At 36.5% G+C, this 26,494-nt stretch overlaps 2 protein-coding genes and 1 long non-coding RNA gene across 5 annotated transcripts; 1 reads left to right on the top strand and 2 right to left on the bottom strand.

Annotated features, from left to right (window-relative positions):
- Nucleotides 1-6,732: 6,732 nt before the first annotated feature.
- LOC113702004 (uncharacterized) lies at nt 6,733-10,336 on the bottom strand. Of its 2 annotated transcripts, XR_003451042.2 has the most exons (6): nt 9,780-10,336; nt 9,558-9,633; nt 9,331-9,464; nt 9,165-9,223; nt 8,155-8,193; nt 6,733-7,029 (listed from the first exon to the last, which is right to left on the bottom strand). It is a non-coding gene; the product is annotated as an uncharacterized lncRNA (long non-coding RNA). The 2 variants fall into 2 exon arrangements; XR_003451047.2 differs by lacking the exon at nt 8,155-8,193 and having other exon boundaries at nt 9,780-10,332.
- A 411-nt stretch (nt 10,337-10,747) lies between these two features.
- LOC113701993 (RNA-binding protein Y14) lies at nt 10,748-15,365 on the top strand. The gene is made up of 4 exons (XM_027222924.2): nt 10,748-11,153; nt 13,541-13,677; nt 14,186-14,331; nt 15,024-15,365. The coding sequence occupies exons 1-4, from the start codon at nt 10,886-10,888 to the stop codon at nt 15,067-15,069; spliced, it is 597 nt and encodes a 198-aa protein (XP_027078725.1). The 5' UTR covers nt 10,748-10,885; the 3' UTR covers nt 15,070-15,365.
- Nucleotides 15,366-17,582: 2,217 nt separating this feature from the next.
- LOC113701978 (uncharacterized) lies at nt 17,583-25,797 on the bottom strand. 2 transcript variants are annotated; one of them, XM_027222909.2, is made up of 10 exons: nt 25,077-25,797; nt 24,406-24,536; nt 24,212-24,274; nt 24,005-24,094; nt 23,708-23,873; nt 22,984-23,173; nt 19,704-20,542; nt 18,541-19,155; nt 18,392-18,457; nt 17,583-17,974 (listed from the first exon to the last, which is right to left on the bottom strand). In XM_027222909.2, the coding sequence occupies exons 1-10, from the start codon at nt 25,647-25,649 to the stop codon at nt 17,867-17,869; spliced, it is 2,841 nt and encodes a 946-aa protein (XP_027078710.2). In that variant the 5' UTR covers nt 25,650-25,797; the 3' UTR covers nt 17,583-17,866. The 2 variants fall into 2 exon arrangements, with proteins under 2 accessions (XP_027078710.2, XP_027078717.2); XM_027222916.2 differs by having other exon boundaries at nt 25,158-25,797.
- Between the last annotated feature and the right edge of the window lie 697 nt (nt 25,798-26,494).

Below are 26,494 nucleotides of genomic sequence, written 5' to 3'. Positions count from 1 at the left end.
AGCATGTTGGTTTTTCTCTCTTTTTTACTTTCAATGGCCGAATGCTCACTACCCTTTTCCCTTCGATTTTTCTTAGCCATTTCTACCTCTTGCACTCTTGAATTTTTCTTTTTACTTTCGTATATTCATACTCTTTTTGCAAGCTAAGTTGATTCTCATGCACTTGTTAAGGTGTAGGTGGTGCAAGCATTATCTTTTTATTGCCATACACAAAAGAATATTTATTTAAAAAATTATCAAAAATAACTTTATTGTCAAATTGCCATGCCATGGATGACCTAGAATGATATGTGCATCTTGCATTGGTACTACATCACATAAATATCATCTTCATATCTACCAATGCGAAAAGAAACTAAAATTTGCTTAAGAACATATACTTCACCACTGTTGTTCAACCATTGAAACTGTAAGGTCAGGGGTGTTCACTAGTTGGCCAGTTGAGTTGCTCCACCATCAATGCACTAGCAACATTAGTGCAACTCCCTGGATCAATCACCAAGCTGCAACTTTATTGCTCACATGACATCTTGTATAAAAGATGTTTTCTTGTTATAGTTCCTCCTTACTAGCTTGAGTAGCTAGTGTTCTCCTCGCCACCAATCCAACTTTGTCATTAGTTGGTATTTCTTCCAATTCCTCATCTTTTTCTTCAATCAAGAGTGGCATCTCCTCATACTCATCTTCTTCATCGATCAACACCTCACTATTTGGTAATATGAGTATGATCCTTTGATTTGAATATTGTGATGCAATGTGGTCAAACCTTTGACAGTTAAAACATTTGGTGTCTCTATTTCTAGGTTTAGGTGACTCTTGATTAGCCTTAAAAGCTCCCTTTGGTGCAATTTAGAAGATGGTGTGTTCGGCTGCATTGCTTCCCTTGAATTCCCATTTGGTTTGGACAAGTTTGAAGAACCCGAGGAACTGACCTCCTTTTTAAAGGCCTGATTTCTCCAATTCCCAGATTGAAAGTTGGAGTTTTGGCGAGCTATACCCCTCCTCTTAAGCCTCCTTTCCACCTTGATGGTTTTGTCCAATAATTCTCTCATGTCAAGGTAATATTGGAACTCTACAACATTAGCAATTTCAACCCTTAAGCCTCTCAAAAATCAAGCCATTGTAGCCTCCAAGTCTTCATGGACATCGGCCCTCATCATAGCCATCTCCATTTCCTTGTAGTAATATTCAACTGTCATACTACCTTGTGTGAGAGTTTACAATTTGTGGTGCAAATCTCTATGGTAGTAACCAGGTATAAAGCGTTTCCTCATCACTTGTTTAAGTTCATCCCATGTCTGAATGGTTGGTTCTTCATTTCTCCTTTGTTTGGTGCGAATTTGATCCCACCAAATTGCTGCATAATCTGTGAATTCTATGGTTGCCAACTTCATCTTTTGAAGTTTCGTGTAGTGGTTAGAGTCAAAGATCATCTCAATTTTCCTCTCCCACTCCAAATATGCCTCAGGATCAGATTTGTCTTGGAATGTAGGGATTTTCAGTTTTATTTCTTTGAGAGTATCATCCTCACGCTTAGGTTTATGTTTGTGTTCTCTCGCCCTTTGTTTTCAATTTTCAAGTTCGGTGTCCACATTTGAATCACTAGACTCACTCAAAGGTTGTTTCTCTCGAGATTTCTTAGAGGAATTCCTTGAAGTTTCTAGATTATCAATGTGTTCATGGATTGTCTCAAGTTTAAGATCAAGCTTTCTTTGAGACTCTGCTAACACGGTGTTCAATTTTAGAGCAAGTTGAGCAATAATCATTTCATCGCCGTTTGCCATATTTTAAACATGCAACACTTAACAAACGTTAGTAGAAAATGCCTCACTCACTCCCTTAGGCATTTCACTCGTGCTCGTGTATCACTCAAGTGTATTAATCACTCTAATAATCTCACCAATCACTTCTTAAGTCACTTGATTGCCTCAAAGTAATCAGAATTTCTCAATGAGTATCAACCAAACTTTCACCAAGTTTCACTCAAGAATGTAGCAATTAAAAGCTGAAAGAGTGAAATGAATTGATATAATGTCTCAAAAAATGTATTAAAACAAGCTGGAAAACACCAGATATATCTGCACAAAAATAACTCAAGAATTTGAAAACTTTGTCTTTGACTAGGACTTAATTTAGGAAACTAATGGAATAACAAAGAACCAAGACTGATTTGGATTCTTTTTGGACCCTTAGACATGATTTACAAGCCGAAAAAAACACCCAAAAATATGACTTTATATTGCTGGTCAGATTGCAAAACTCGGCTAAAACAAGAAACAATGGATGAAATTTTCAAAAACCCTAGAATTTGTGCTACCCAATTTGCACCTTGGCTGAATTTTGGGAAGTTTAATCAAGGTTTCTTGGGTTTGTTTTTTGAAAGGTCAGCAGTTGATTTTCTTGTATATTTCACATGTGCAAGAGCTAGCAAATCTGTATTGATAGTTGAGTATCACTAGGGTTTGTTTTTAATCTCAAGTCAACTTGTATTCCCAAACCAGAATTGCTTTCTTGTTTCAATTCCAAGGTGATCTGAATATGTTTCTTTCTTTTCTTGCGTTTCTTTTTTTTTTCCACGCAAACAGATTTGTTTCTTTCTTTTTTTCAATTTGGACTAGCCTACAAGAAACGGTTAGGGTTTTGTTTTGCACAAGAAACAGCCGCACCCCACTTTGTTCAAGAAACAAGAACTAGGGTTTGTCCAAAGTTCAAGATTTGATCAACTTTGATTCAAGAATTCAAGAACCCAAGATAACAGTCCCAAACATTCAAGATTTGTCAAGAATATATTCAAGAAATTCCAGAAATTCAAGACTTCCAAGAACAAGAATGATCAGCCACAATTTGAACTTTAAGAACACACAATTCAAGCTTCGGATTTCCAAGAAAAAAACACGACTAGATTGTATTTTTTGACTCTATTCGATTTCAAGGCTCAAGAACAAGATCACAAGACACCAACAGGACCACAAACACGATGCAAACAAAGATTGAAGTATGGGCAGCAATTAAATGACACAAAAACAACTACAAGAAAGCAAGAAACCCTAACGACCACTATATGGAATACGGATAGCAAGAGCAAGTTACGGCAACAAATTAAAGATGCGGACAGCAATGGAATAATTAAAACCCTAATGACTCTATGGAAAGCAAAGCGACCAGATTTGCAACAAGAAAAAGCTTACTTTGACACGAACAAGATATATTTGAATTCGTCAACTAGCTCTGATAACTAAGCTGATACGAACCTGCCCGAAGGTATGAACTCGTATCCTACTAAACCTTGGACCTAGACGAAGAATCAAGTTGATTTGCGAACTCTTGACCCCTCTAAATCACGAAACTATGAACTAAGAATATTTCTTAACCCACAACTTAATAACTTAGCGAACCAAAGTTGTTTGTAGAAAAACGCCACAACCAAGATGGATATTTGATTGATAAGTTCGATGAATACGCTCAAGAAACTCTCAAGTATTCAAGAAAGGCTCTCTTGGCAAGAGAATGTGATAAAACACACAATATTTTGTTGAAAAATTCTGATTATCCCCAAACGTTTGAAATAGCTAGGCTATTTATAGCCTGACATGACTCCAAACCCTAATCTAACTTGGACTAATTAATCCCTAACTAATTAAGATTAATTCGGCTAATTATCAAGACAATTTCTGGACGAATTAATGGTACTAAAATAACAACTAAATTAGCAAGGAAAAATGACATTTAGGCCCTTGCTGAACAAAACTAATTAACGACACAACTAACAAGTAAATAATTTAGTCAAGCGAGCTTGCTTCTAACTCTTCATGTACAACCAACAAAGTAACACAGGAAAGCTCTTCAAGTTGAACACCTACAATGGTCCTTGTGTCATCACCAACTCGATCTTGAATTGTGCAAACAAGCGCTTGTAATGATTCTCTAAATTTTCTTGCACGAACTCTTGTAATTAGACCACTTGGGACTTGAACAACTTGATCCATTGAATCACGACCAGTCTTGAACCCTTTAGACCTTTCATCATTGATGGTTCTTCAAGAGCACTTCTATTGGTCAAAGATGAGACAAGATGTTGAGCGTCACATTGAAAGATGCGTGACATGTCATTATGCAAAATCTAAGGTGAATCCGTATGGTTTATATACTTCATTATCTATTCCAATTGAATCTTGGGTTGATTTGTCAATGGATTTTGTGCTTGGTTTGTCTAGAAGTAGGAAAGGTCATGATTCCATATATGTAGTTGTTGACTATTTTTCTAAGATGACGCATTTTATTCCATATCACAAAACTGATGATGTTACACATGTAGTTGATTTGTTCTTTCGTTCGATTGTTCGATTACATGGAGTACCTCGTACAATAGTTTCTGATAGGGATGTTAAGTTTTTTATCTATTTTTGGAAAATCTTGTGGTGTAAATTAGGTACTAAATTGTTATTTTCTATTTCTAGTCACCCACAAACTGATGGTTAAATTAAGGTAGTTAATAGAACTCTATCTACTTTGTTGCGTGCAATCATAAAAAAGAACATTAAAACATGGGAAGATTGCTCATCACATGTTGAATTTGCTTTTAATCGCACTATGCACAGTGCTACACAATATTCTCCTTTTGAAATTGTTTATGGTTTTAACTCTCTCACACCATTGGATTTATCTCCTTTACCTGTTCATGAGAGAGTTAATTTAGATGGTAAAAAGAAGGCAGAATTTGTGCGTGATTAGCATGCAAAGGTTCCTGCTAACATTGAGAAAAGAACTCTTCAATATGTTCAAAGTGTGAATAAAGGTAGACACCAAGTGATCTTCGAATCAGGAGATTGGGTTTGGATCCATATGAGGAAGAAACGTTTTCCAGCTCAAAGATGCAATAAACTTCTTCCAAGAAGCGATGGACCATTCCAGGTTGTAAAGCACATTTACAAAAATGACTACAAACTTGATCTTTCAGGTGAGTATGGTGTTCATGCTACCTTTAATGTTGCTGACTTGAGCCCTCTTTATGCAGAAGATGAGTTTGATTTGGGGACAAATTGCCTTCAAGAAGAGGGGAGTGATGAAAGTTTCAAAGGGTTCAAGGCTAATCATGTTTCAAGTGAGCAAGTTGTTCAAATTCCAAGTGGTCCGGTCACGAGGTCTCGTGCAAGAAAACTTAGAGAGTCATTACAAGCACTTGTTTGTACTATTCAAGATTGCATTGGTGAAGATATGCAGACCATTGAAGGCTTTCAATTTGAAGAGTTTCCATGTGTTACTTTGCTCCAACTTGTTGTCTCAAATAAAAAGCAGTTTTGTTAGTAATTTTCTTAACTATTGAAGTCGATTGTTTAGGGTTGTTAAGCAAGGATTTATTTGTCATTTACCTTGCTATTTTAGTCATTATTTTTCAGCTTAATAATTTGGCTAGCATTGTCCTTGTTTTAACCGAATTCTAGTCATTAGTTTTAGGTAAAATAAGTGAGTTCAAATCGCGTTAGGTTTTTACTTAGGTAAGGCTATAAATAGCCTATCTCTCCAACGTTTAATGCTAATCAGAATTTTTCCAGAAATTAACGTGAGTTATCACTTTGCTCCTGTCCAAGAGAGTCTTTTCTTGAATATTTGAGAGTTCTTTGAGAGTATTCAATTCGAACTTATCAATTAAGTAATCACCCTTGGTTGTGGCATTTTTCTACCAACAACTTTGATTCGCTAAGTTATTAAGTTGTGGGTTAAAAAATTTTTTAGTTCATAGCTTCGTGGCTTAGAAAGGTCAAGAGTTTCTGCAATCCAACTTGATTCTTCATCTAGGTCCAGATTTTGGTGGGATACGAGTTCAGACCTTCTAGGTGGGTTTGTGTCACTAATCAACAGTAATATCAACAACACCACAGTTGCCACCACCAACTTCTGTTCCCTTGCTCTTAGTCTTTCAATTATCATATCCTTATTGTTCATGCTTCTTAGCAGACCAGGGATTAGTGCGGTAGATCTTTGGCACATGATTGGGTCATGCCATTCAAAGTAATTGCAACCATTGCAATCTCTGCTACCCTTTCAATTCACGAAACAAAGAAAAAAATTAAAATAGGGAGAATTGCATTCATAACCAGTAAAATAGATAAAATCCCATACCTTCCTAATGCTGCAAGAGTAGTACCTTCTCCCAGTGTGGTTGTTTGTCCAAGAGGTAAATATCTTTGCTGGCTCACCACACTTGCAAAATTTTTCTTGTGCCATCACTAATTTCAAAGAGACTTGATGAAGAAGGTTTAAGGTTTTTGCCCTAATTGAGAAACATACAAATCTCTTTGCAAACCTAAATAAGGAACCAGATCTTCTTTTGGATTTTCTCTATGAATCAATTACATCTCTATTTCATGGCTTGTGAGCTTTATTCTGAGATACAGTAGGAAGCTAGGTTGAGTCATGAAGAGTTTGGCTACAAAGTAGTTTCATTCTCTTTCCTTGGCTTTATGAACCAATCTTAACTCCAAAATCACTCTTATTTTGTTTATTACCAGTGTTAATCTATGTTTTCCTTTTTAACTAACGAATAGAGAAACAAAAATAACGATAGTTGACCATTTTTTACCCTTTTCTGAGTTTAAAAAAGGACTAGGAGGCACAAACCGCGCGGTGCGTGGTGATATAAATATTTTTCATGCCCATGCCTGCAAGTTCATAGCTAAGGAAGAACTAACGATGAAATAACTTAATGGAGAAGAGGCTCACAAGAAAGCAACATGCGCTAACCACAATCAAATTACATTATATATTTTAGAAACAGAATAAATTTTATAATGCCATAGATACATATTTTCAATTCGTTTTTGTTAAGGACAACAGCAGCAAAAGAATTGCTGGATTGAGGAAGAAAAACAAGCATTTCGCCTTCTTCGAGAGAATGATCAGCCGCAAATTTCAGTTTTGATGGAAATTCTTTTCTATCATTTCGATGACATAAATTTTGCTCTCATTCTGCAATACTATCGTTGGAGTTGTGCTTTCCTCAAGGGAACAATCAGCAGACTTTGAAACTTCCTACAAGCAACAAATTTATGAAAAGTTTCAATTAGATCACAATAAAGTTCTAATGCCGAGAATTTAAAATACAACATGCATATAGATACGTATCAAACAATACTTACACACAGGAGTATAAAACTGATAAAAAACAATTAAGAATCGTGCAATCATGGCTAAGAAAGGGATTTATAGATGATGTAATTGTCTTGGAAAGTGTTTGCTGATCCATGCATTGTGCAGTCAAACAAAGAGATGAAAAATTCTCTCCTAGAATGGATAGCAAAGTCTATATGTAATGGCGTGCAATCTCAATAACTTTTTTTTGGTAAAAGCAGGATAGAAACAAGTCTAAACCATGCATGTAAGAATATTACACGACTGAACAAGGAATGAGGATTCAGTTTGAAGGAACAAAAATAACATACCAGAGTCATTAAAAGCAAAATTCTGAAGGGAACAAAATGAAGAAAAAGACAAAAGATAGAGAACAAAAGCTTAAAAACTATACCTATATAGCCACAAAGATATCAAATAAATAATTATGGTCAGATTAGCAATGACTTTTCTGCATTATAAAGCAAGCTGAGGTAGACACTTTAACAAAAATGGGCATACAAGTTTCAAAATGCCTACCTAGAATATAAATAACTACTAAATCACAAGACAGTTCTGGATTCATGTGTCTACTATTGAGACAAATATATTAATAGGTAACAATCAAACAAAAAGTACCTGTGATCAAACTATCAATGTCATTCCTATTGTAATTATATAAAACAAACCAGTCTAACCGTTTAACAAAATTAGTCACACAAGTCTAAATGTACCTGCCAAAAAGATAACCACTAAACCATACACAAGGCTTGACTTCATACATCTGATAGTAAAACAGATTAGTAGGTAATAATAGGAAGACAAAAGCAGTAAAAGAAACACTCCTGCGATATCACACAGATAGGTATGGAAAGATAAAATGAGATTTGTGTTCACCATAATATATTGTAAAACAAGTATTTTGCCTTCTTCAAGAATGGTATGGCCAATCACATAGATAGCTCAAAACAATTCAGAAACAGTGAATACAATTTAAACCTGCAACTCTCTTGTATACTCATAATATATTGTAAAGAACTTGCTTACAACTGAATTTTTCTTTGGTATTGCTCTACCTCTTGCTTCCTGATTGCCAATTCAAAGAAAAAAGATTTAAAATGGATGACTTTACTTTAGTACATATGTGTGGCAACAATAATGTAATAAAGTTCAGTTGTAATGTATGCCATACCATTCTTTGATGATATTAGCATTTGCAAAGATAGACCTAACTCCTCAACAGCTAATAGCTACTGGAGCTGTAATTTACATCTACAAATCTATTAGTTTTAGGAATCCTCCTCTTGCATCATAGACTACTGAAAAACAATTTAAAGACAGTGTAAAATTTCTACAAATATTAAAACAGTAATTGGATAAGATATGTGCCATCAATGTAGTCAAATTTGTAGTGTCCTACGTGATTTTACCAATCTTAACACTAATGAAATTTCATGCAAGAGCTCTTGCATAGTCTCTAGCTAATAAAATCCCTAGACAAAATTTCAAGTCATCAATTTAAGGAAGATGATGTTCAAGCTCTGGTACAGAATAGAATTGTTAATTCATATTAAGCAAATCCTTGTTCTATCACTGACAAAATCAAAGCCTCTTTGGATGCTCAAAAGGTTCTTTTACTTTGCATGTAGCAAATACCACTCCCTTTCATAAGCAAGGTGATCAACTACATATGATTGGTCATGGTACAAACTCCATGAGACATTCATAAAAAAGCCAACCAATCAGCACCAAGAGATGGAATCCTAAGGACCGCTAGACAATTTTCAAGCGCTACAACAAGATATAAAGCACTAACCATATATTTAACAACTAATTTACAAATTATAGTGGAAATACACAGCCACTTTATAAAAAACATAGGACTTCTTAAAACACTCTTGAAAGTCAAACAAACCATCTCCACTAACCAGACTAAATGACAGATAAGACCATGACAACTCCATCCGATTCAGATTAAAGCTAATAAAAAGTATATGGTTGAGAAACAATCATTAAGAATGGTCAAAATCCTAAATAATGAGAATTCACAAACTCACCTATTGAATATGTTCAGCCACGTAATCAAGTAGTTTTTTTCCATCCTGAACATGGAATTCTGCCAAAAAAAAAAAGAAAACAGGTTTAAAACAAAAATTAAGTCTGAATTCAAAATTTATTTCAAGTAGACGGGGAGTGATAAAAAACTGAAGAATTATAAATTACCATCTGTAAATCAGCCTCAATCTAAAGAAACGTAAACTCATTACATTATCCCATAACAACCTGAACCACTTCCAATAAATTGATGAGACAAGCGTGCGAGCGAAAAGAACCAAAGAAATGTCCAATTGCAGCACCTGCGCATGAAATTGATAAAAATAATAAAAGAGTAGAGGAGAAAAAGATTAGATAAGAAAGGAGACAAAAAACCCAAAGAGGTTTGGCCATACCACTATAAAAGAAAACCCAAAAAATTGATGAGATCAGATACTAAGAATTCCACGAGCAGCATCCCACTGGTCATCTCTGTTTCATGGAAAAAAATACATTTTAGAGAAAATATTGATTCGGCAACTTCTAAGTTCAATATGGAATTGGGAGAAATAACGAAAAAACAGATATAGAGAAATCAAGAAAGCAAAGGCACCACCATCGCTGCTGATTCTTCTTACCTTTTCCCTCCTTAACCTGCACTTTTCACACACAAATCACAATCAACTATCGATCTACAAGCATCTGCAAAGAACGGCGCAGCATGGGGAAGAAAAAGAAGAACAAAGCGGCGGTGGGCGAAGCTTGAGAGCTTACTGTTGATTAGGATTCTGTTGACCCGCCCATGTGTTGGAATGGAAAGGGTTGTTTGAGGCCAGATTTTAGAGAAAATGAGAAATTTGGTGGCCTTCACAAGCGAAATCACCGGCAAAAGTTAAGAGAAACAAAATCAGGGTTAACATCGAATCAAGTAATGAGATTCCAAAATGAACTACTAATCTAGACTTGTGCGGATCTTCACTCGTCTGGAGGTTTTATTGAAGCTTTCAGAGGTCGTGGAATCAAGAATAAATACGAGCGAAAGCACGAGAGAGAGAGAGAGAGAGAGAGAGAGAGAGGGAGGAAAAGGACAGGAACGGAGAGAGTCTGAGGAGAAGAGGAGAGAAAATAGAGAAGAAAAGGAAGAGGAGAAGATGAGAAGCGGTGCCTCAGAGGTTGGGTTTGATTTAGGGTTAGAAGAAGGTCTAATGGGAAGCTAACGCGCGATGCGCGAACAACATAATGCTTCCAATCCACATGCCGGCCACGTGAGAGGACGACGAAAACCTCCAGCTCATCACAGCCCTTCGGCTCTTTATCTACTTATGTTGATAAAAGGCTTTTATACGGAGGCACATGACTGCACTCATCGTTATTCCCTGAATAATTGGATGAAATCTGTCAATTGCTCACTTTCATGCAAAATTGAATAGATTGGAGACCGTATTTGCTTTGACAAATAGATTGGGGACTAGATTCGCGCATGGGTTAAAGATTGGGGACCAAAACTACAATTTTTCCTTATGAACAAATCTGGAAAGGGTAATAAAGTAAAACAACATAGTCATCATGGGCTTGAAACACCATCCTAATCTACAATTCACCCTTCAAAAAAATTCGGCAAAACTTTTAATCAATTTGAAGTTTTTCGCCCCTATTTTCCTCTTTAAAATCCCCAAAATAAAATCTTGCCCTAAAGAAGTCTCCCTCTCGAGAGAGTGATACTACTATTTCGTGACCAGCTTTAATGGCTAATCCGGAGGTGGAAGCGGTGGATTTCGAGCCGGAGGATGACGATTTGATGGACGAGGACGTCGACGGGGCGGCTTCGCCTCGGGCACCAATTCCTAAGCTCAAGTCCGCCATCACCGGCGGCTCCTCTTCCTCCTTCTCCGCCGCTAAGAAGACTAAAGGCCGCGGCTTCCGTGAGGAGGCCACCACTGCTGACCGAAATGCTCGCATGTCTGCTCCTTTTGACTCGCTGGACTCCGAAGGCGGCCCTGGTCCTGAACGATGTTAGTTCAATTTTCGGCGTTCTTTACATTTTTTCCAGTAGTAGCGCATTTTTGGGGGGTTTTTTTTTTTTTTTTGCTGTTTTGGGAATTGTTTTGGCTTTTTTTTGTCCTGCTGGGTCGCTAGGTTTTATGACTTTTTTTGTGGGGAGGAGAAAGGTGTTGTATTTCTGAATTTTTACTTGTTATTTTTTTTTTTTTGTGTTCGTCTCCGTTTTTTCTTTCCATTATCAATTGGTGCTAAGAATTGGTTTTTTTGGTTGCTTGGAAGTTGTGAAAAACGTAGTACTTTGTGAGAATAGAAGAAACGAATTTGGAGAATTAAGTCTTAATCCGGCTTTCTTGGTGGTTTTGGTGCAAAAGCACCATATATAAACCTCTCTTCATATAGGCAAAAATACAAGCGTAATTCGTGTACATGTGCTATGATGTGTGAGCGGGTAATATTTGGGATCATAATTTTATTTATAATGATCTGTTTTGAGCAGCACATGGAAGTATGAAGACAGAAAGGATCTGGGAGTAGTATTCTTCTGGGGTTTTGAGTGATCGTGATGCTCTGAGAAAGTCTTTCTGGGAGTTGTGGGAGGACATTATGGACGTTTGTCTCTTACTGGTTTTACACAGTAACATCTTCTTTTTGGCTGTTAGTTGTTAGTTCAGCCTTTTGTTTTGACAAGCTTTTAGTAAATACTTCTTGTTCAACATTGGTGACTGTTTTTCTGTACTATGGGTAATGTGTTCGTAGCAATTAATATGTCCTGATTGGGCATCATTGTTATCCATGTATGAAGGCAATGGGACCAATGGGGAAAATGCACAGGTTCATATATATTTCAAGGTTTTTGGTTGAATCTTTTGGAAGCCGTATGTTGGCGTTGTTTGTAGGATTGAGATAAAAAAGAACCGGAAAGTCCAGTTATAAGTAGCGTTATGTGGTGGTGTTGCTTCATTTACTTTATGTTCAGCCACAGTTATAATCAATGAAGAGGTCTAGGCTTTGGCAGGGGAAGCTTAGGATTTGTGTTCTCATCATAACCCAGTTTGAGCAGTAAGCTGTGTCATTAGTTTCTCTAGCTTCAATCTGGTACAATAAGTTTTGAACAGAGTATGTACTGTGTTAGTGTGGTCCCATTATGGACATTTATACTTTAGTAGGTGTACATATCTACAGAAACCTGTTAGAACAGAAACGCTAGAAAAAACACCCCAAAATGCCCAATGACACGCACCCCTTTCCCTCTTCTACCAGCACCCTCCCCCAACATTCCCACATCATGCAGACTAACATCAATATTTTCCTAAGACGGCTATAGTGAGCTACAGTAAAATTTCAGGCAAACATCCATAGAATACACCATCCAAGAGGACCCTTTAATGTGGTGATATGTTTGATCAAGTCCTATAATGAGCAAAAGCCCTGTTTTTCCTTACTGAGGCATTTGCTTAAGGGGAATGTGTCGCAACCAGTGTGAGCAGATACTAAGGAATCTTCCTTTCCCTTTGAGTGATGAAATATTTTGGACCAGTACATTTCAATGGTCTTGACAACATGCAGCCAGCCTGCAAAATCTAACTACTCCTGTTGCCTATTCTGCTCTAGAATCACATTCAGGATCGCAACCAGTGTGAGCAGATACTAAGGAATCTTCCTTTCCCTTTGAGTGATGAAATGTTTTGGACCAGTACATTTCAATGGTCTTGACAACATGCAGCCAGCCTGCAAAATCTAACTACTCCTGTTGCCTATTCTGCATTAGAATCACATTCAGGATTTTAATCATAAGGCTGTTTATACTTGTCAAGGAAATTACAAAATTTATGATTTGGGTTTCAATTTTCTGAAGGTTTAAAAAGCTGCTGCTATCCCATTCTTTGACAAAGGAAAACTGAAAATGGTTTTTGCTCATAGTGTAGCTCTTGCTTCCCTTGAGACTGCCTTTTTAAAGCCCTTTTATTCTCATGTACATTGAATGGCCTCAAATGTATTGAGTTTTTTCATGAAATAATGAACTTATATGTGCATCAGTCAAATTAGCTGCCCAGGTTAATTGGTCACTAAGTTGGGCAATAAATGGAGAAAGGATGAAATATGAAACATATGTTGTGGGAAATTGAATTATTTATATAAAGTTTGTTAATTTACAATAATTATGCATGACTTTCCTAGAAGGTCAAAACTGTAATACATAATTGGCCTATTAATGCATTTACTTATATTGTATTGCAAAAAAGAAATAAAAAAAAAGATGGAATGACCACATTATCAAACTCTTGGAGGCTTTTGCTTTATTACGTAGTGGCCTTTACCTTTGATGCTCTGGATTTAGGGTTATTCTTTGAAAAATTTAAAATGCTAATAAAAATTTTGTTGGTAATGATTTATGCAGCAATCGAAGGATGGATTATATTGGTTACTGGAGTTCATGAAGAGTTACAAGAAGATGAGCTGTTGAATGCATTTCGTGAGTTTGGAGAGATTAAAAACTTGCATTTGAATCTTGATCGCAGGACTGGATTTGTCAAGGTAAGCATAAATTTGTAAGGTGTAGAATATTTTTCTAGTCTAGCTTCTCTTCTAAAATAGAATTGAATTTCCTGTCAATCATGAACTTCAGGACCCTCTACAAACTCCCAGAAAAGTAAAATAGCTAGCTGAGGAAAAGATAATGAATTATACAGTCTTGTTCTTTGCAGCTAAAAGCCTGGGAGTTTGCTCATAGATCGCACTATATATGCCCTAACATGTACCACATAATTGGAACACACTTTTCTGTCGTGCATCTCTGAATCTTTTGCCTTGCTACTAAATATATAAGTTGTTTTTACTTGAAATTAGATTTTGTTCACTAAGGGCTCATGTGTTTGTGTAATGAACTCTATCTTCACTTACAAAGACATATTTTCTTCTGCTTTTCAGTTTTGTGTTGGCGGTTTCCTTGAGTCTTTTACGTGACTTTGTTTGCTGTTCCTTGGACTTTTTTTTTTTTTTTTTTGGGGTGGCAAAAGAATTAATATTGAATTGGTTTGTGCAGGGTTATGCACTTATTGAGTACGAGGACCGCGAAGAAGCAGAGAAAGCCATACACGAAATGGATGGAACTGAATTCTACACCCACACTATACATGTTGATTGGGCATTCAGCAAAGGTCCATTTAAAAGGAAGAATATGAGGAGGAGGTATGTTTGCAGAACATCTAATTTGATTTATTAATTTATGCCATAAACGTTGCAGGTCAATAAGGCTTTGTTAGTGTGTAATTCTGCATATGTTAGATGACATTAAAATGAACAAATATAGTAGTATGTATGTGTATTTCCTGTTACATGAATACTTGAAAATCATGATGACTGTAGAATTATGTGGTCTTTGGGTGTTTCTATTATTGTCAAAAGTGCTGTTTCTTTTCTCTTTCATTCAACTGGTATTTTTTGCAAAGCCAGTTTATGGTACCCTTTTTTTTTTTTTTTGGGAAACTAGGTTTGAGAATCAGTTTTCTAGGGTTTTTTCTTTTGCCTGACATTGTTTGCATCTTTTCCCACTTAGAAGTAACAAATCACAATTTCGTTTTCAAGTTAGCAATTTTCCAGACTGGATGATCTTTGTGGGGAATTAGCATCTTTTCCTGCTATGGTGGATATTCTCGTCTCCCATTTGTTCTGACCTTGGATGTGTGAAGTCATATAATTTTTTAGTTTCTTCAACAAATGAGTTATGAGGTGGATGTTTTGCACTTTGGATGACAAGCGATATTGGGATGTGATTAATGTTTTTGGTCTTGAACATGTGTATGTCATATTAGTGTAGGATACTAAGAGTTGAGCATTGGAATTACTTGTGAGATTTAACTTTTTGGGTCTAAATTTTGCAGATCTCCACGTGGTCATCGCTCTAGAAGCCCAAGGAGAAGATTTTAATCACTTCCTTTTGATGTTTGAGGTTCCGATATGGGTTAAGAGAAAGAAGCCCTTATGTATGCAGGTTAACTAATTTTGTATGATTACAGCTGGAGGATACTGTTAATTTCCTTTCTGCTCTTTGTTTATTGCTGCAGTGGAGGCCTCTGAGATTCTCTTGATTGTGCTGCAATTTTATTTGGCCACCCATTTTAGGATGGCATAGGATTGATTTTATTCAGGAGTCTATGTGAACAAATGAGTGATTTCTGTCGCTTTTGCTGATGCTGTCAGATTAGATGGGGCTTGGTTGTTTACCTTGTCTGCTTTGCATGTCTTGTTCTCTTCTTCTCCTAGCTAGTAAAATGTTTTCATGCTTGCATCGGATGACTCTTCTCGTGTCTAGTATTTCCTTCCATGTTGGAATTGCTGGGGAAATTTCCAGAAAAAACCAAGCTCTTATCTCATGGGAAGATTGGCGCTCATGTAAGGGAGATTTATGATTGTGCTTGGGTTTTTTCAAGTGAAAGGTGGTGCCACTCATGAATGATTTGAGGATCATAGGCTCTGGAGCCTGCTGATTTAATCGTGTGATGTTTTGCAGCTTAGTAGATATTTTGGCCTAGGGTTGTTTGCTTGAGTTGGTCTCTGTCTAGTTGACAAATTGTTCTCCCTATTTGTTCATTTCTGAAAAGAATTAACTATCAGTATGCGAAAAGAATGTTTTAGCGATAGGATGTATTGTAATTGTAGTCTTTTTAGTTTGTCTTTGGCTTATAATTTGAGACTGTATCCTCAAATTTCTTCGTTGGTGGTAGCGACACTTCGACCCAAAAAAAAAAAAAAGAAAAAAAAAGGGTTGCTTTTGGCTTGAGATGAAGTCTCTCAACAAAATTATGCAGACAAATGTTTAATTTCTAAGTAAACCCATTCTTGATCTTTTTGGCCAACAAACCGTATATCACCCTCATGTAACAGCAGTGAAATCGTCAAGAAATTACATATATAGTTCAAAACATAAGTTGATAATTTTCCCATCGTATGGAAGGGGCCATGATCAGTCTATTTCGGGCAAGCCAACGTCTTAACAAATGCCAATTAAACTTCAACTTAATGTCGTGGTTATTTTGGACACAATGATTTGGCATTTTCCAGGCAGAAGTGATGTACTGTATTGTAGGAAAAGGAGCCCATGTAGACGTCTTGTTAGTCTACCGTAGTGTAGTAAAAAGAGCTCATGTAGACATCTTTGTTAGTCTCTGGTGAGATCCATTACGTCACTTACTACAGAATAAATAGGGTTAAAAGGGCATTTCCTTCTGGTCGCAAAAAATTTTAGTGCTCAAAACAGCTAATTGACAAAGTATGTATCATAGTGAAACAGTTTTAGGAAGGATTGGGGCAATTTGTGTGGTCATGGTGAAATGATGTTGCGAGATGTTTGGATAGGTAGGGTTAGATTTAGTGCAATTATAAACTATTGTAGTACTTCTTCAAAATTTGGTGTACGATTACTTAGTGAATTAAATTTATTTATTAAGTTGGTGTGTATGAATAAAATTTATACATATAATACTGTTATATGATTTTATATCAAATTGTATAAGAAGTAACAAACTATACAACCACAAGAAAATACTAAATATTTAACATGTTATGGAGCCATCTCACTATAAAATATTCATTTGTTTTTGAAGCTATTAGATGAAGTTATACCATCCAAACTCCTAACTCTGCTTGATCCAAAGACTTGCCTTAATCATGTTCTCTTGATCTCCATTCACATGGCTTTCCTAGCAATAGAGAAATGTGAAACACTGCCACAATTTAGGCCGTGAGATGATGCACAATGTACTTAACCTTGCTTCAAAACCGACTCAATGACTCCGGCAATTGAGAGGGTTCTGATAATGGAACAATAATATGTCCATAAAGAATTGAGAACCCCTGAAGGGATACTTCTTGCTCTAAAACTGCAGCTTCGTATGAATTTTCTCATACTGTGGAAACACTTGAGGACACATACCTTGAGGAGCACATTGTCCTTGTAATGGTTCTTCATCCTTGAATGTTTCTATCAATCAAATGCTTGTTGAGCATAGCATAGCTCTTTGTTCTTGCAGAAAAGAGAGCAATAAAGTAGAATAACTATACAGCTGAAAGTCAGAACGGTCCTGTGAAGAGTCTGTACTGGGATTGGCTGTTAGCCTGTTATCCCAGCCACAGACAATGGTTACTACAATCTTAACACAGTTTAACTCTAGTCTCTCTGTTTCATCAGATTAATGTTAATCTTGATGAGCTGATACTGTAATGCAGACTTGCATCAGGATTCATTTGTAGCTTCTGCTAAGAAATTCAGAAACTTAATTTCCAACACACTGATTTTTCTCTTTTCTCAAGTACCAGATTCCAAGAATTTCAGTCAAGCATTTAGAGACCTCAACTATCAAATGAAACGAAAATGTTTAAGGACCTCAGCATAAAGATTAAAGAAATTCTCTATGCTGGAAGAGATATAAACTTGAAGCTCATACAATAAATACACCCAAATTTTATTCATCATTTTGTGTACCTTTCCTTTGCATTACTGCTTTACAGCTGATTACATTCTTGTTCTGTGCTTCTCTGTGATGGAGGAATACATAAGAATAAGTAAGAAAAGAAATAGAGAAAAACTCCATTCAGTATAATATTTCTGTAAATATCCTTCTCTAGAGACTGTACAACATTTTCATACTGCAACCTATCGAAATGTGTATTTTGCTGTGCTGTGAACTGTTCTAGCCTTTTTTGTATTGAATAAGGCATTTTTATCTTATGAAGCCAAAGTTGTCCAATAGTTAGCTAGGCATAAACTTGTGGGAGTCCCAATGGAACGTGACCAAGCCCAGTTTGCATCTCCAGTTTTCTGCAACTCTGCCAACTGTCATGAATCAATTCCATCAGCAACACTATCAAGTAGAAGACTTGAGTTTAAACTTGTACATTTTCAAAATACTCAAAGCCAAGATTTAATATGTTTACTTTGTTTGGAGATGAAAATGTTGAAATATTATGATTTTCTTAGAGAAGCATAAGAATTCCAACCGAAGTCTGTGTGCTGTCACTTAAATTTTCACAATGTGTTACTTGTAAGAAGATTAATCCTATCATAAACTGCATTTACAAAAGAGGTAGATCTTTATTACATTTCTCATTATTCAAGTGTTCTTATGTTGCATGTTGGAAGTTTCAGTCTTACCGTCACCAGTGTATGGCTGTTGTAATAGTTAGCAGATGATAATTAGATGCACTAGGTACGATACGAAACTTAGAGTAGGCAATGAATTAGATTGCTTACTCTGCCATCTCTTAGCTCAAATATGACTGAGGTTTCTGCAAATGAAATTGGACGTGTAGACTCCACCTGCATATTGTTCACTAAGAAGTCAGAGGAAATAAGACATTTTGTATGTGTAAGTTTTGTTGATACTGATGAGAGTCATTCACCTTAGGATCACAATTTTTGTTAATAGCTTGCAAGTTCTCTGCTAGTTTCTCAAAGCTGGTTTCAATTTCTTCATTGATACAGATATCTTTGTTTCCATTTCCTTCTCCAATCTGCTTTTGATCCGCATCCACCTTAGTTTCAGTGTATGGAAAGCCACAGTTCTTCCATTTCCATGTTGCTTGGTCCAGGAACCTAAGATAAACATTACCATCTGAACCAATCAGAAATAGTTGGCCACCTTCAAAGCAAGGTCCTGGTGAACCAACTAATGTAACATTACTATTTGGTGTTCCATGTTCCACCCAATTCCAACCGTCTAACTGATTCCAGTGATATTCAACTAGTCCACCATTTTCAGAAAGCATGAAAAGAGAACCCTTTAATGATAAAGGTGATGGCCTCATAGCTGTTCCAGGCAATCTTGATAGAACTAAGTGTTGAGACTGGTAATGCTCATGCCAAAGCTCTGTAACCTTGTTGTACTGGTACAGTCGACCATTCCTCCCGATAACAAACACTATTTTTTCTCTGAGAGCCTCCTGATCAGCTATGCAAGCAATCTTAGTATTTGGTGGGTTTCGACAATCTTTCCATTTGAACTTTCTCAATGCAACCTATACAGAAGTAGTTATACTTTATAGCTATCAGCAGTGAACTTGTCTGAGCAGAAAAACAAGACTTTTTGTTTTGTGATTTCGCTAAAAAATATCAAGCAGTTATTAGAAATGAAAAATTTTACTTTCACGAGGCTTATTGACCACTGAATCACTTGATATATCTTTCTTTTCATGCTCACCTTGTGATAATCTTCATTATTGTTCTAATTTTGACTTGTTGACAGATGATCAGAGGCCTAAAATTTTGATTACTGATCTATTTCAAATAATTAGAAATACAGGGTTGCAACATTATGGCTGATTAAGTGAGCATTGATTCCATAAGAATGGATGAAAAGAAAAAACAACATTTGGATTGATTTCTTCATCTCGAAAATTGATGGACATTCTGAAACTATTTCCATAAGTGATTCCATCTAAGTACTGAAAGAACTTGTTGGAGGATTTCATCCCAAGGACAATTTGTTGAAGATAATTGTATCTCAATTGTTTGAAACCACCTTGTCAAAATATAAGATTCAAATTTAAAGCATAATGCAACTTACAGTTAGCTGTAATAACCTTCCACTTCTGCTGACAAAAAAGAGTGCATCAGTTGCTGTTACTTTCTGTGTCTTTCCAGGAATGCCATCCCATGGTGGACCTCCAATCACTTGTCTTCCTTTCTTTATGGCAGTGCAATTTATCCATGCTAGTTCATTTCCACTTCTTTCTCTAATAAACAGACTTCCATACTCATCAATCAAATACAAACTTCCATTGTAGTTTCCAACTGCGCCCCTGATGGCTGTTGAATGCTCGTGCCTCAACCAGAACCACACATTTTCGGCACTTAGGTATTCAAATGTCAGGCCCTCATCTGTTATCAGGAAGAAGGATTTTCCTCCATGCATTGCTCTGAGACGGAAGTTTTTGGTAATCGAGTGATCTGCTATACTATGATCTTCTAAGGTCTTGGTTGAGCTGCTGCCAGATATGCCAAGTAATAAGTAGTTTTGTTGTGAACTAATTCCTTTTCTCCTTCTTGATATTAATCCTGTAAGATCTTCATCATTGGTTTCCTCTTTCATCCCTGAAATGCAATTTGTAGGTCCATATTCTTCAGTACAGTATTCTGCATTCCATCCTTCAGTTTCTGGAGCATCTAATATGGACCATACATACTTGGGGGATACTCTTCTCCGGGCATTAATCTGCTGACTTGGTCCTGAACTTTCACCACCAATACCTGGTAGATGCAATTCTGAAAGCCTTCCATCATCTAATGGAAAAATCATTCTGCCAACTTGCAATTGGAGCCCTGTAATTCGTTTTGCTATTTTTGCATTTGAAGGATGAATGTGATTCACCCAATGCTCTAGAATTTGGTTCTCCTGGGATGCACCTGTCTTCACATAAAATATATTGACATCAAGATTGTAGTTCAATTAATCTTTCGAGTTTTCCATTGCAATTGATAACTGATTTCCTCAATAAGAGACACAAATGGACATGCATTGTGCATGTATGATAATCTGCACATGGGTATGTGATTTGTTACAAGTTCTTTAGTCCTGCCTCCTTAGATGGCTGGAGTGGTCAGGAAATAGATGTAGCAATCTGGTTGACCTTGAAACTTGGCATCCTGTGGCGATTTCCAATATGCATTGTATATTGCAAAAGATTTTCCTTTTCGATAGGATAGAACACTTTGGCTAGGTCTCTGTCTAATCATAAAGTTGGATACAAAGAAAGAGGTCTCAGTTCATTATCTAAATGGAGAATGGTTTGACAAGTAGATTAAAGAAAACTTTTTCTGAGACAGAAGTACGCCGCTAGAAAGTTAAACTCTCACCACCCCTTTAATTAAAATAAGAGAAAAGCTTCCCATATCTGGGCTGCCTAATAAAAATGCTTGGCTTTCATGTTCGCTTGACTGAGACAAAGGGTTATCAAAGACTAAACAAACTTGGCTTAATTTTCTTCAAATCAATCCTCCTTTAACTCATTACTTGATCTTGTGAAAGAATCTCTTATCTCAGGACTAGTGCGTGTTTTGTGACATTTCATGTGTTAAAGTTATTAATTTGTGATATAAAGAAGTTAGTATCTGTTCAAAAGATTTTGGCCTGCCAAAAGATTTGAACATCTTCATAAGAATGCTAATAAGATCAAAGAATTTTCTCAACACAGTTTCCTCACTTCAGAAGTTTATCTTACAGATGCAGACATCTTCAACAGTCGATGACACTTGATACATGCTAATTACAGTGCTTGGAATGTCTGTCTAGTTACTTATATGTAGATACCTCAAAAGTTTTAGTTCTCTATCAGAAATTAAAAGGAACTCTTTTTTCAATAGCCTAGGCGCATATAAGGCAAACTTGTTGATCAGACTTGTCATTGGATTCTGATAAATCTGCATATTACTGAAACCTTAGGGCATTGTTATAATAGAGCCAGCTATCTTGAAATGCAGGAGGTATGGTATTACAAATGGTTATCTTGAAATGAAATGAAATGAGGCAATATGAGTAAAGTGCATGTTGAACCTTTGTACGGATTACACAAATTTAAAGTTTTTATATTATTAGGATTCACTAGGCTTGTGTAATTGAATTGGATTTGGATGCTATTAATGTACGGTTGAAACACAACACTGCCTCTGTGAACCGTAGGGTTTCATGGATTGAACAATCAAATTGAACATTAAAGGGCTGTTAAGCGAAAGCTGGTGTTCTTTCCCTTTTAATACAATAAGGTGCATTGTCACTTATTTGTAAATATAGTTGTAGAACGAGAGGGAAAATGCACCACTATTAGGAAAAGAGGAAAGAGAGTGAAAGTGAGTAAAAGCTGAGATTTTCTTCTGCCAGTGAAACATGGTCACCTTCTTGTACTAATGAATTACTTCTGCTTCTTGTAATGTCATCACCACCGGGCTGGAAACTCAGTTACAAATGGCAGAGCGACAGAATTACATTCATGTACTGTACATGTGGCTGATATGCTTGTCTTCCTGTGTTATTATGTGTGTGCAGCAACATAAATTTCCTAGAATCCTTTATATTTGATAATTAATTGTGCTCCCTAAGGAAATGTCTTGCTCCAATCTTATGAACTTATTCTTATTCAGATCGTTTCTGTGAGTCACAATTATATGCTCTAGTTTGACGTGAAGCTAATTCTGAGAGGTGAACATTCTATAGTAAATTATAATATCGTAGCAGCGAATATATGAAGAGTCACAGGGAATCAAAATAACATGTTATCATGTAGTATTTGGAATTTCAACTGCTAAGTTTCATTGTTATATTCATCATTTTTGTAGAATCACTAATAAGGAAATGAGCCATGAAAAAACAAGAGAAAGGTCAGGCTCTCCTTTAAATTAGCATTTAGCAGGTTTCTGATACTTAGTTATCTGCAGACACTTAAGGGATTTTTTTTTTCAGCACGTATACTTACATGGGTGGTTGAGCTTTGGAAGTATATCAAGATGTGTGTAGGTAGATGGAAGAAAGGTGTAAATAATCAACAAGATACATAGAAGGCAATCTATAAAAGAGGAATCCCATCTCATGTTGCATATCTTGCATTGTATCAAAATCAATTCCTCGGGATACTAAATGATTCATGCCATCAAAGATAAATCCGTTCAACCTTAATGCTGGCTAAAAAGTAGGAAGACAATTCATGTTTTCATTCTAGCTAGAAAATATTTGTATTTTCCTATTAGGCCTCCATTTCAATTTCTACTTAGCAACTGGCTTTCCCCAAGACTGCGCTAGTTAATAAAGTCAAACAACTATTTCAGAAAAATGGCAATCCATAGAAGTGATGTACCTGATTGTTTTGGAATTCGATATTCAAAAACTAATCCAGCTGCTGTAGTGAGAAACATTGTATGTAGGTTCTCATTTGGTTCATCTTGAGGATTGCATGTGATGGATGTCAAGAAATGATCCTTTGGACTTCCATGGGGAACCCATTTCCACTTCCTCTGCTGGAATTGCCTCTCAACCAAGTCTCCTCCCTGTTCGTGTCATGTAGCACAGGTGAAAATTGGAACTATACATCATATCCAGCCAAATGATGACAAGACTGAAGTACCTAATTGCAAGAAGAAAATAATTGCTTCTTGGTATGGGGAAAAGGCAGTGGCTCTCCTTTGATTGAATAGGAACTCTGTCAACAGAATATTAGATACTTAAGAAGTTGGTGTGAGTAGTTTTTAGCACCGGAAGATCTTTCTCTTTTCATTTTGATGCAGTTAAATGGTGGGAACAAGAATCAGTGGCTTTCTTAAACATTGATGTGATTTAATTGTTTCTGGAAAGTCTTTTACTATCCTCAGCTGCTTCTTGAATGTTTTTTGACTCGTTATGCCAACTAAGCATTTGTGTGCTTCACATAGTCCTTGAAACCTCAAGTCATCCTCAATATCTTCGTGAATCTGCTTGACACTTACTCTAAAGTATTCATCTCATTATAATTCATGCTTCATATGAATGATTGCTCAATCTATGATCATTCACTCATCCGACTGATAAGATGAAGCATCCAGTACCTTGGTTAAAAGAAAGATTGACACTGAAGTAGGTCCATTCAGTCCATGGAAGCTGCAACCTTTCAATGGAGCCAAAGAGAGATCTAGTTCTGATCCTTCTTTTTGTATGTGTTTCTTCCATGCTGGCTTGGAATTCTGGTCATATTCGTAGAGATCTCCTGCAGCACTGTTGCACCATGTCTCCTCCAAATCAATGAACAAATAGCGTAGATTTGATAAATATAGACAACGTAGTATCTCCACAGTATATTTACTTTCATCCCTCATACCAAACAAAGTAAGGAAGAGGGAACTTACCTTACAGTAAATACTGCTTCTGGTCTAACAGAAGTAGCATCGACTATTGCTTCAACATCGGCACCAGGTGGTCGACCATGATTTTTCCATCTGCGCACAACAAAGAACAGTGTATAACTTGGAAAAGTTTCATGAATTCAGTTTTTTGCATTGATATGTTAAGGTGCATGTATAATAGCTAGTAACTGCCTTTTCGGCTGGTCTCACCTGGTAGGTTCAGTCCCAATAAGTTCTATTAGTGATCGATTCTTTGTGCACAAATATAATCTCCTGATGGTGAGGTGGAAAACAAATTGTTAGCTTGAGTCTGAATTGGCAAGTTTTGCTTGTAACAGAACTTTGTTTTCCAGCAAATGAATCTGCTTTGAATTGGAATGTTCTGAAATCAGTATTTTACTCACTCCCTATCTTCTGAGGTCACTCCAGAAATTACTCGGGCGGGAAATCTTTGTCCTGTTTCATGGCTTGTACTGTTATTGATCAGTGGTGTGAAATCAACCCAAACTGGATGTGCATTTTCATTCAGCTGCATCTGTCATAAAATCCAAAAGAAGGAATGTGGACTCTATGCTGCAAAAACTGTACAGTTGTATAATCTAAATTCAATAGCTTTGTGAATTTGTGATACTTAAAAGTGTCTCACACCCATAGAGGACTGATTGAAATGCAGTAACAAGACTGATTCTTGAAGTCAATACAAAATCTTAAAATTTCTGAAGCAAATCGTGTGTGGCACTCATTCTGTTGTTGTGGACTCTATGTTGCAATAACTATACAGTTGTGTAATCCAAATTCAATAGCTTTGTGAATTTGTGATGCTCGAAAATGTCTCACACCTATAGAGGACTGATCGATATGCAGTAACAAGACTGATTCTTGAAGTCAATATAAAATCTTAAAATTTCTGAAGCAAATTGTGTGTGGCACTCATTCTGTTGTTCTTTTCTTTAATCTGTTCTTGTTCCATCTGTGGACATCTTTCATGACATCTATACAGTAGACTTTCATATTTATTCCTGTTTGGACTACAGATTTGGATGATGTAAACGTGTTTTCCTTCGGAGATTAGTACCTGGTACAGATTCCCTGCCTCTGAGAGAGCAAGAATTATCTGATTAACAATGAAGACAGAAATCGCATACCCTGCACTTACTGGTAGGTCATGTGGTGCTATTACCCACTGCAAACCGTTCCAAAACCTCTCATAGATTGATCCACTAGGTCCAGTAATCCAGATGGATGTATCAGACATTTTTGTTAGAGAAACTCTCTTTCTGAAAGGCAGAACAGCATTAGAATTTTCCCCTACCCCTGCTTTTAAACAATCCTTCTTTTCAGAGCTCCTTTTCGACTCAGGAACATCAAGTTCTTCTGTGTCTTCAATCTTGTCCATCGTCTGATGATCAACTGAACCAACTCTTGTACAAGTATCATTGACACAAGAAACAAGATCAAAAGGGAGTTCCACTTCAACCCAGCTATTGGATTGCTCATGGAACTCCCAAAACCGATTGGTTTTCTGCTCAAATTTTCGATCAGACTGTCTGACATACTGTTGCAGGTGCCAGAAACTCAAATCAGAAACAGCAGACCAGCTCAATGATAAGATGATCGAAGCGAAAATAATGGAAGAATACTTAGACATGGTTCCACTAGAATCCTGGTCCGTAGGACATCCCACACAGATACGACATAATCATCTCATGACATTGATGTGCAGAGAGCATCAGGGGAGATTTCAGTTGTTTTGTACCTTTGGATGTCCCACATGGGCCAGAGCAGAAGAGACTTCAGTGAACTGCTCAAGGGATACTTTGCAGTAGTAATACACAGTTTGGCAAACATAACTAATGGGTGGAGAAAGAAGATATGCTTTGAATTCGGGACCTCAATAATTGCCAGTATTAGTTGAACGAGGTAAATGTGGATATCTTCATTAAATTTTTATGTCTATCTTGTGGGCTGCGGATCCTTTGTTACGGTGTAAAACTTGCATTATTTGGTATATTTTTTCATTGGGTTGGTTTAACTAATCTTGGGTGTAATTTATACGTGTAACACATAATTGTCTGACAGAGGATCTAGAGCCGATCTTTTGATTTTTCAATTTTACCTTCGCAAAAGTGAAGATTATATTTTCTTTTGGCAACTGGTGTGTTGTACATTAATACAGTCAATGGCTAACTATTCATCCATGAGACATACCAACACATTTTCAAAATTTCTTCGAATCTCAATCTCCATCACACAAAATTCAAATGGGGAATTTTGGTCTTAAATTGTCTCCTAAAATTGCATGACACTTGCTGAGAAACTCATCCAGAGACTGTCCGTCCTCCTGGGGAAGACAAACGATATGTGTGTATGTTTTTTTTTTTTGTGGTCAAAAAAAGACGTGAAGTTGTAGTATTTTGTGGTCCAACCAAGAACTGAAGGAGTCGTTCAAGCCAGAATAGGTTTTAGCTATTAACTACCTTTGTCAACTCTAGT

The sequence above is a fragment of the Coffea arabica genome, chromosome 1e (assembly GCF_036785885.1).
Source record: "Coffea arabica cultivar ET-39 chromosome 1e, Coffea Arabica ET-39 HiFi, whole genome shotgun sequence".
Lineage (NCBI taxonomy): Eukaryota > Viridiplantae > Streptophyta > Magnoliopsida > Gentianales > Rubiaceae > Coffea > Coffea arabica.
Note: the sequence above shows the minus strand (reverse complement) of the source record. Positions and strands in the feature narration are given on the sequence as shown.

Bases quoted from the DNA above. Each gene is read 5' to 3' on its own strand.
- LOC113701993 (XM_027222924.2), top strand. From the start codon at position 10,886: ATGGCTAATCCGGAGGTGGAAGCGGTGGATTTCGAGCCGGAGGATGAC. The intron at 13,678-14,185 runs GTAAGCATAAAT...TGGTTTGTGCAG, and splicing joins GCAGGACTGGATTTGTCAAG to GGTTATGCACTTATTGAGTA. The intron at 14,332-15,023 runs GTATGTTTGCAG...TAAATTTTGCAG, and splicing joins AGGAAGAATATGAGGAGGAG to ATCTCCACGTGGTCATCGCT.
- LOC113701978 (XM_027222909.2), bottom strand. From the start codon at position 25,649: ATGTCTAAGTATTCTTCCATTATTTTCGCTTCGATCATCTTATCATTG. The intron at 24,537-25,076 runs GTACTAATCTCC...ATTTTATGACAG, and splicing joins AGGCAGGGAATCTGTACCAG to ATGCAGCTGAATGAAAATGC. The intron at 24,095-24,211 runs GTGAGACCAGCC...TGTTGTGCGCAG, and splicing joins ATTGGGACTGAACCTACCAG to ATGGAAAAATCATGGTCGAC.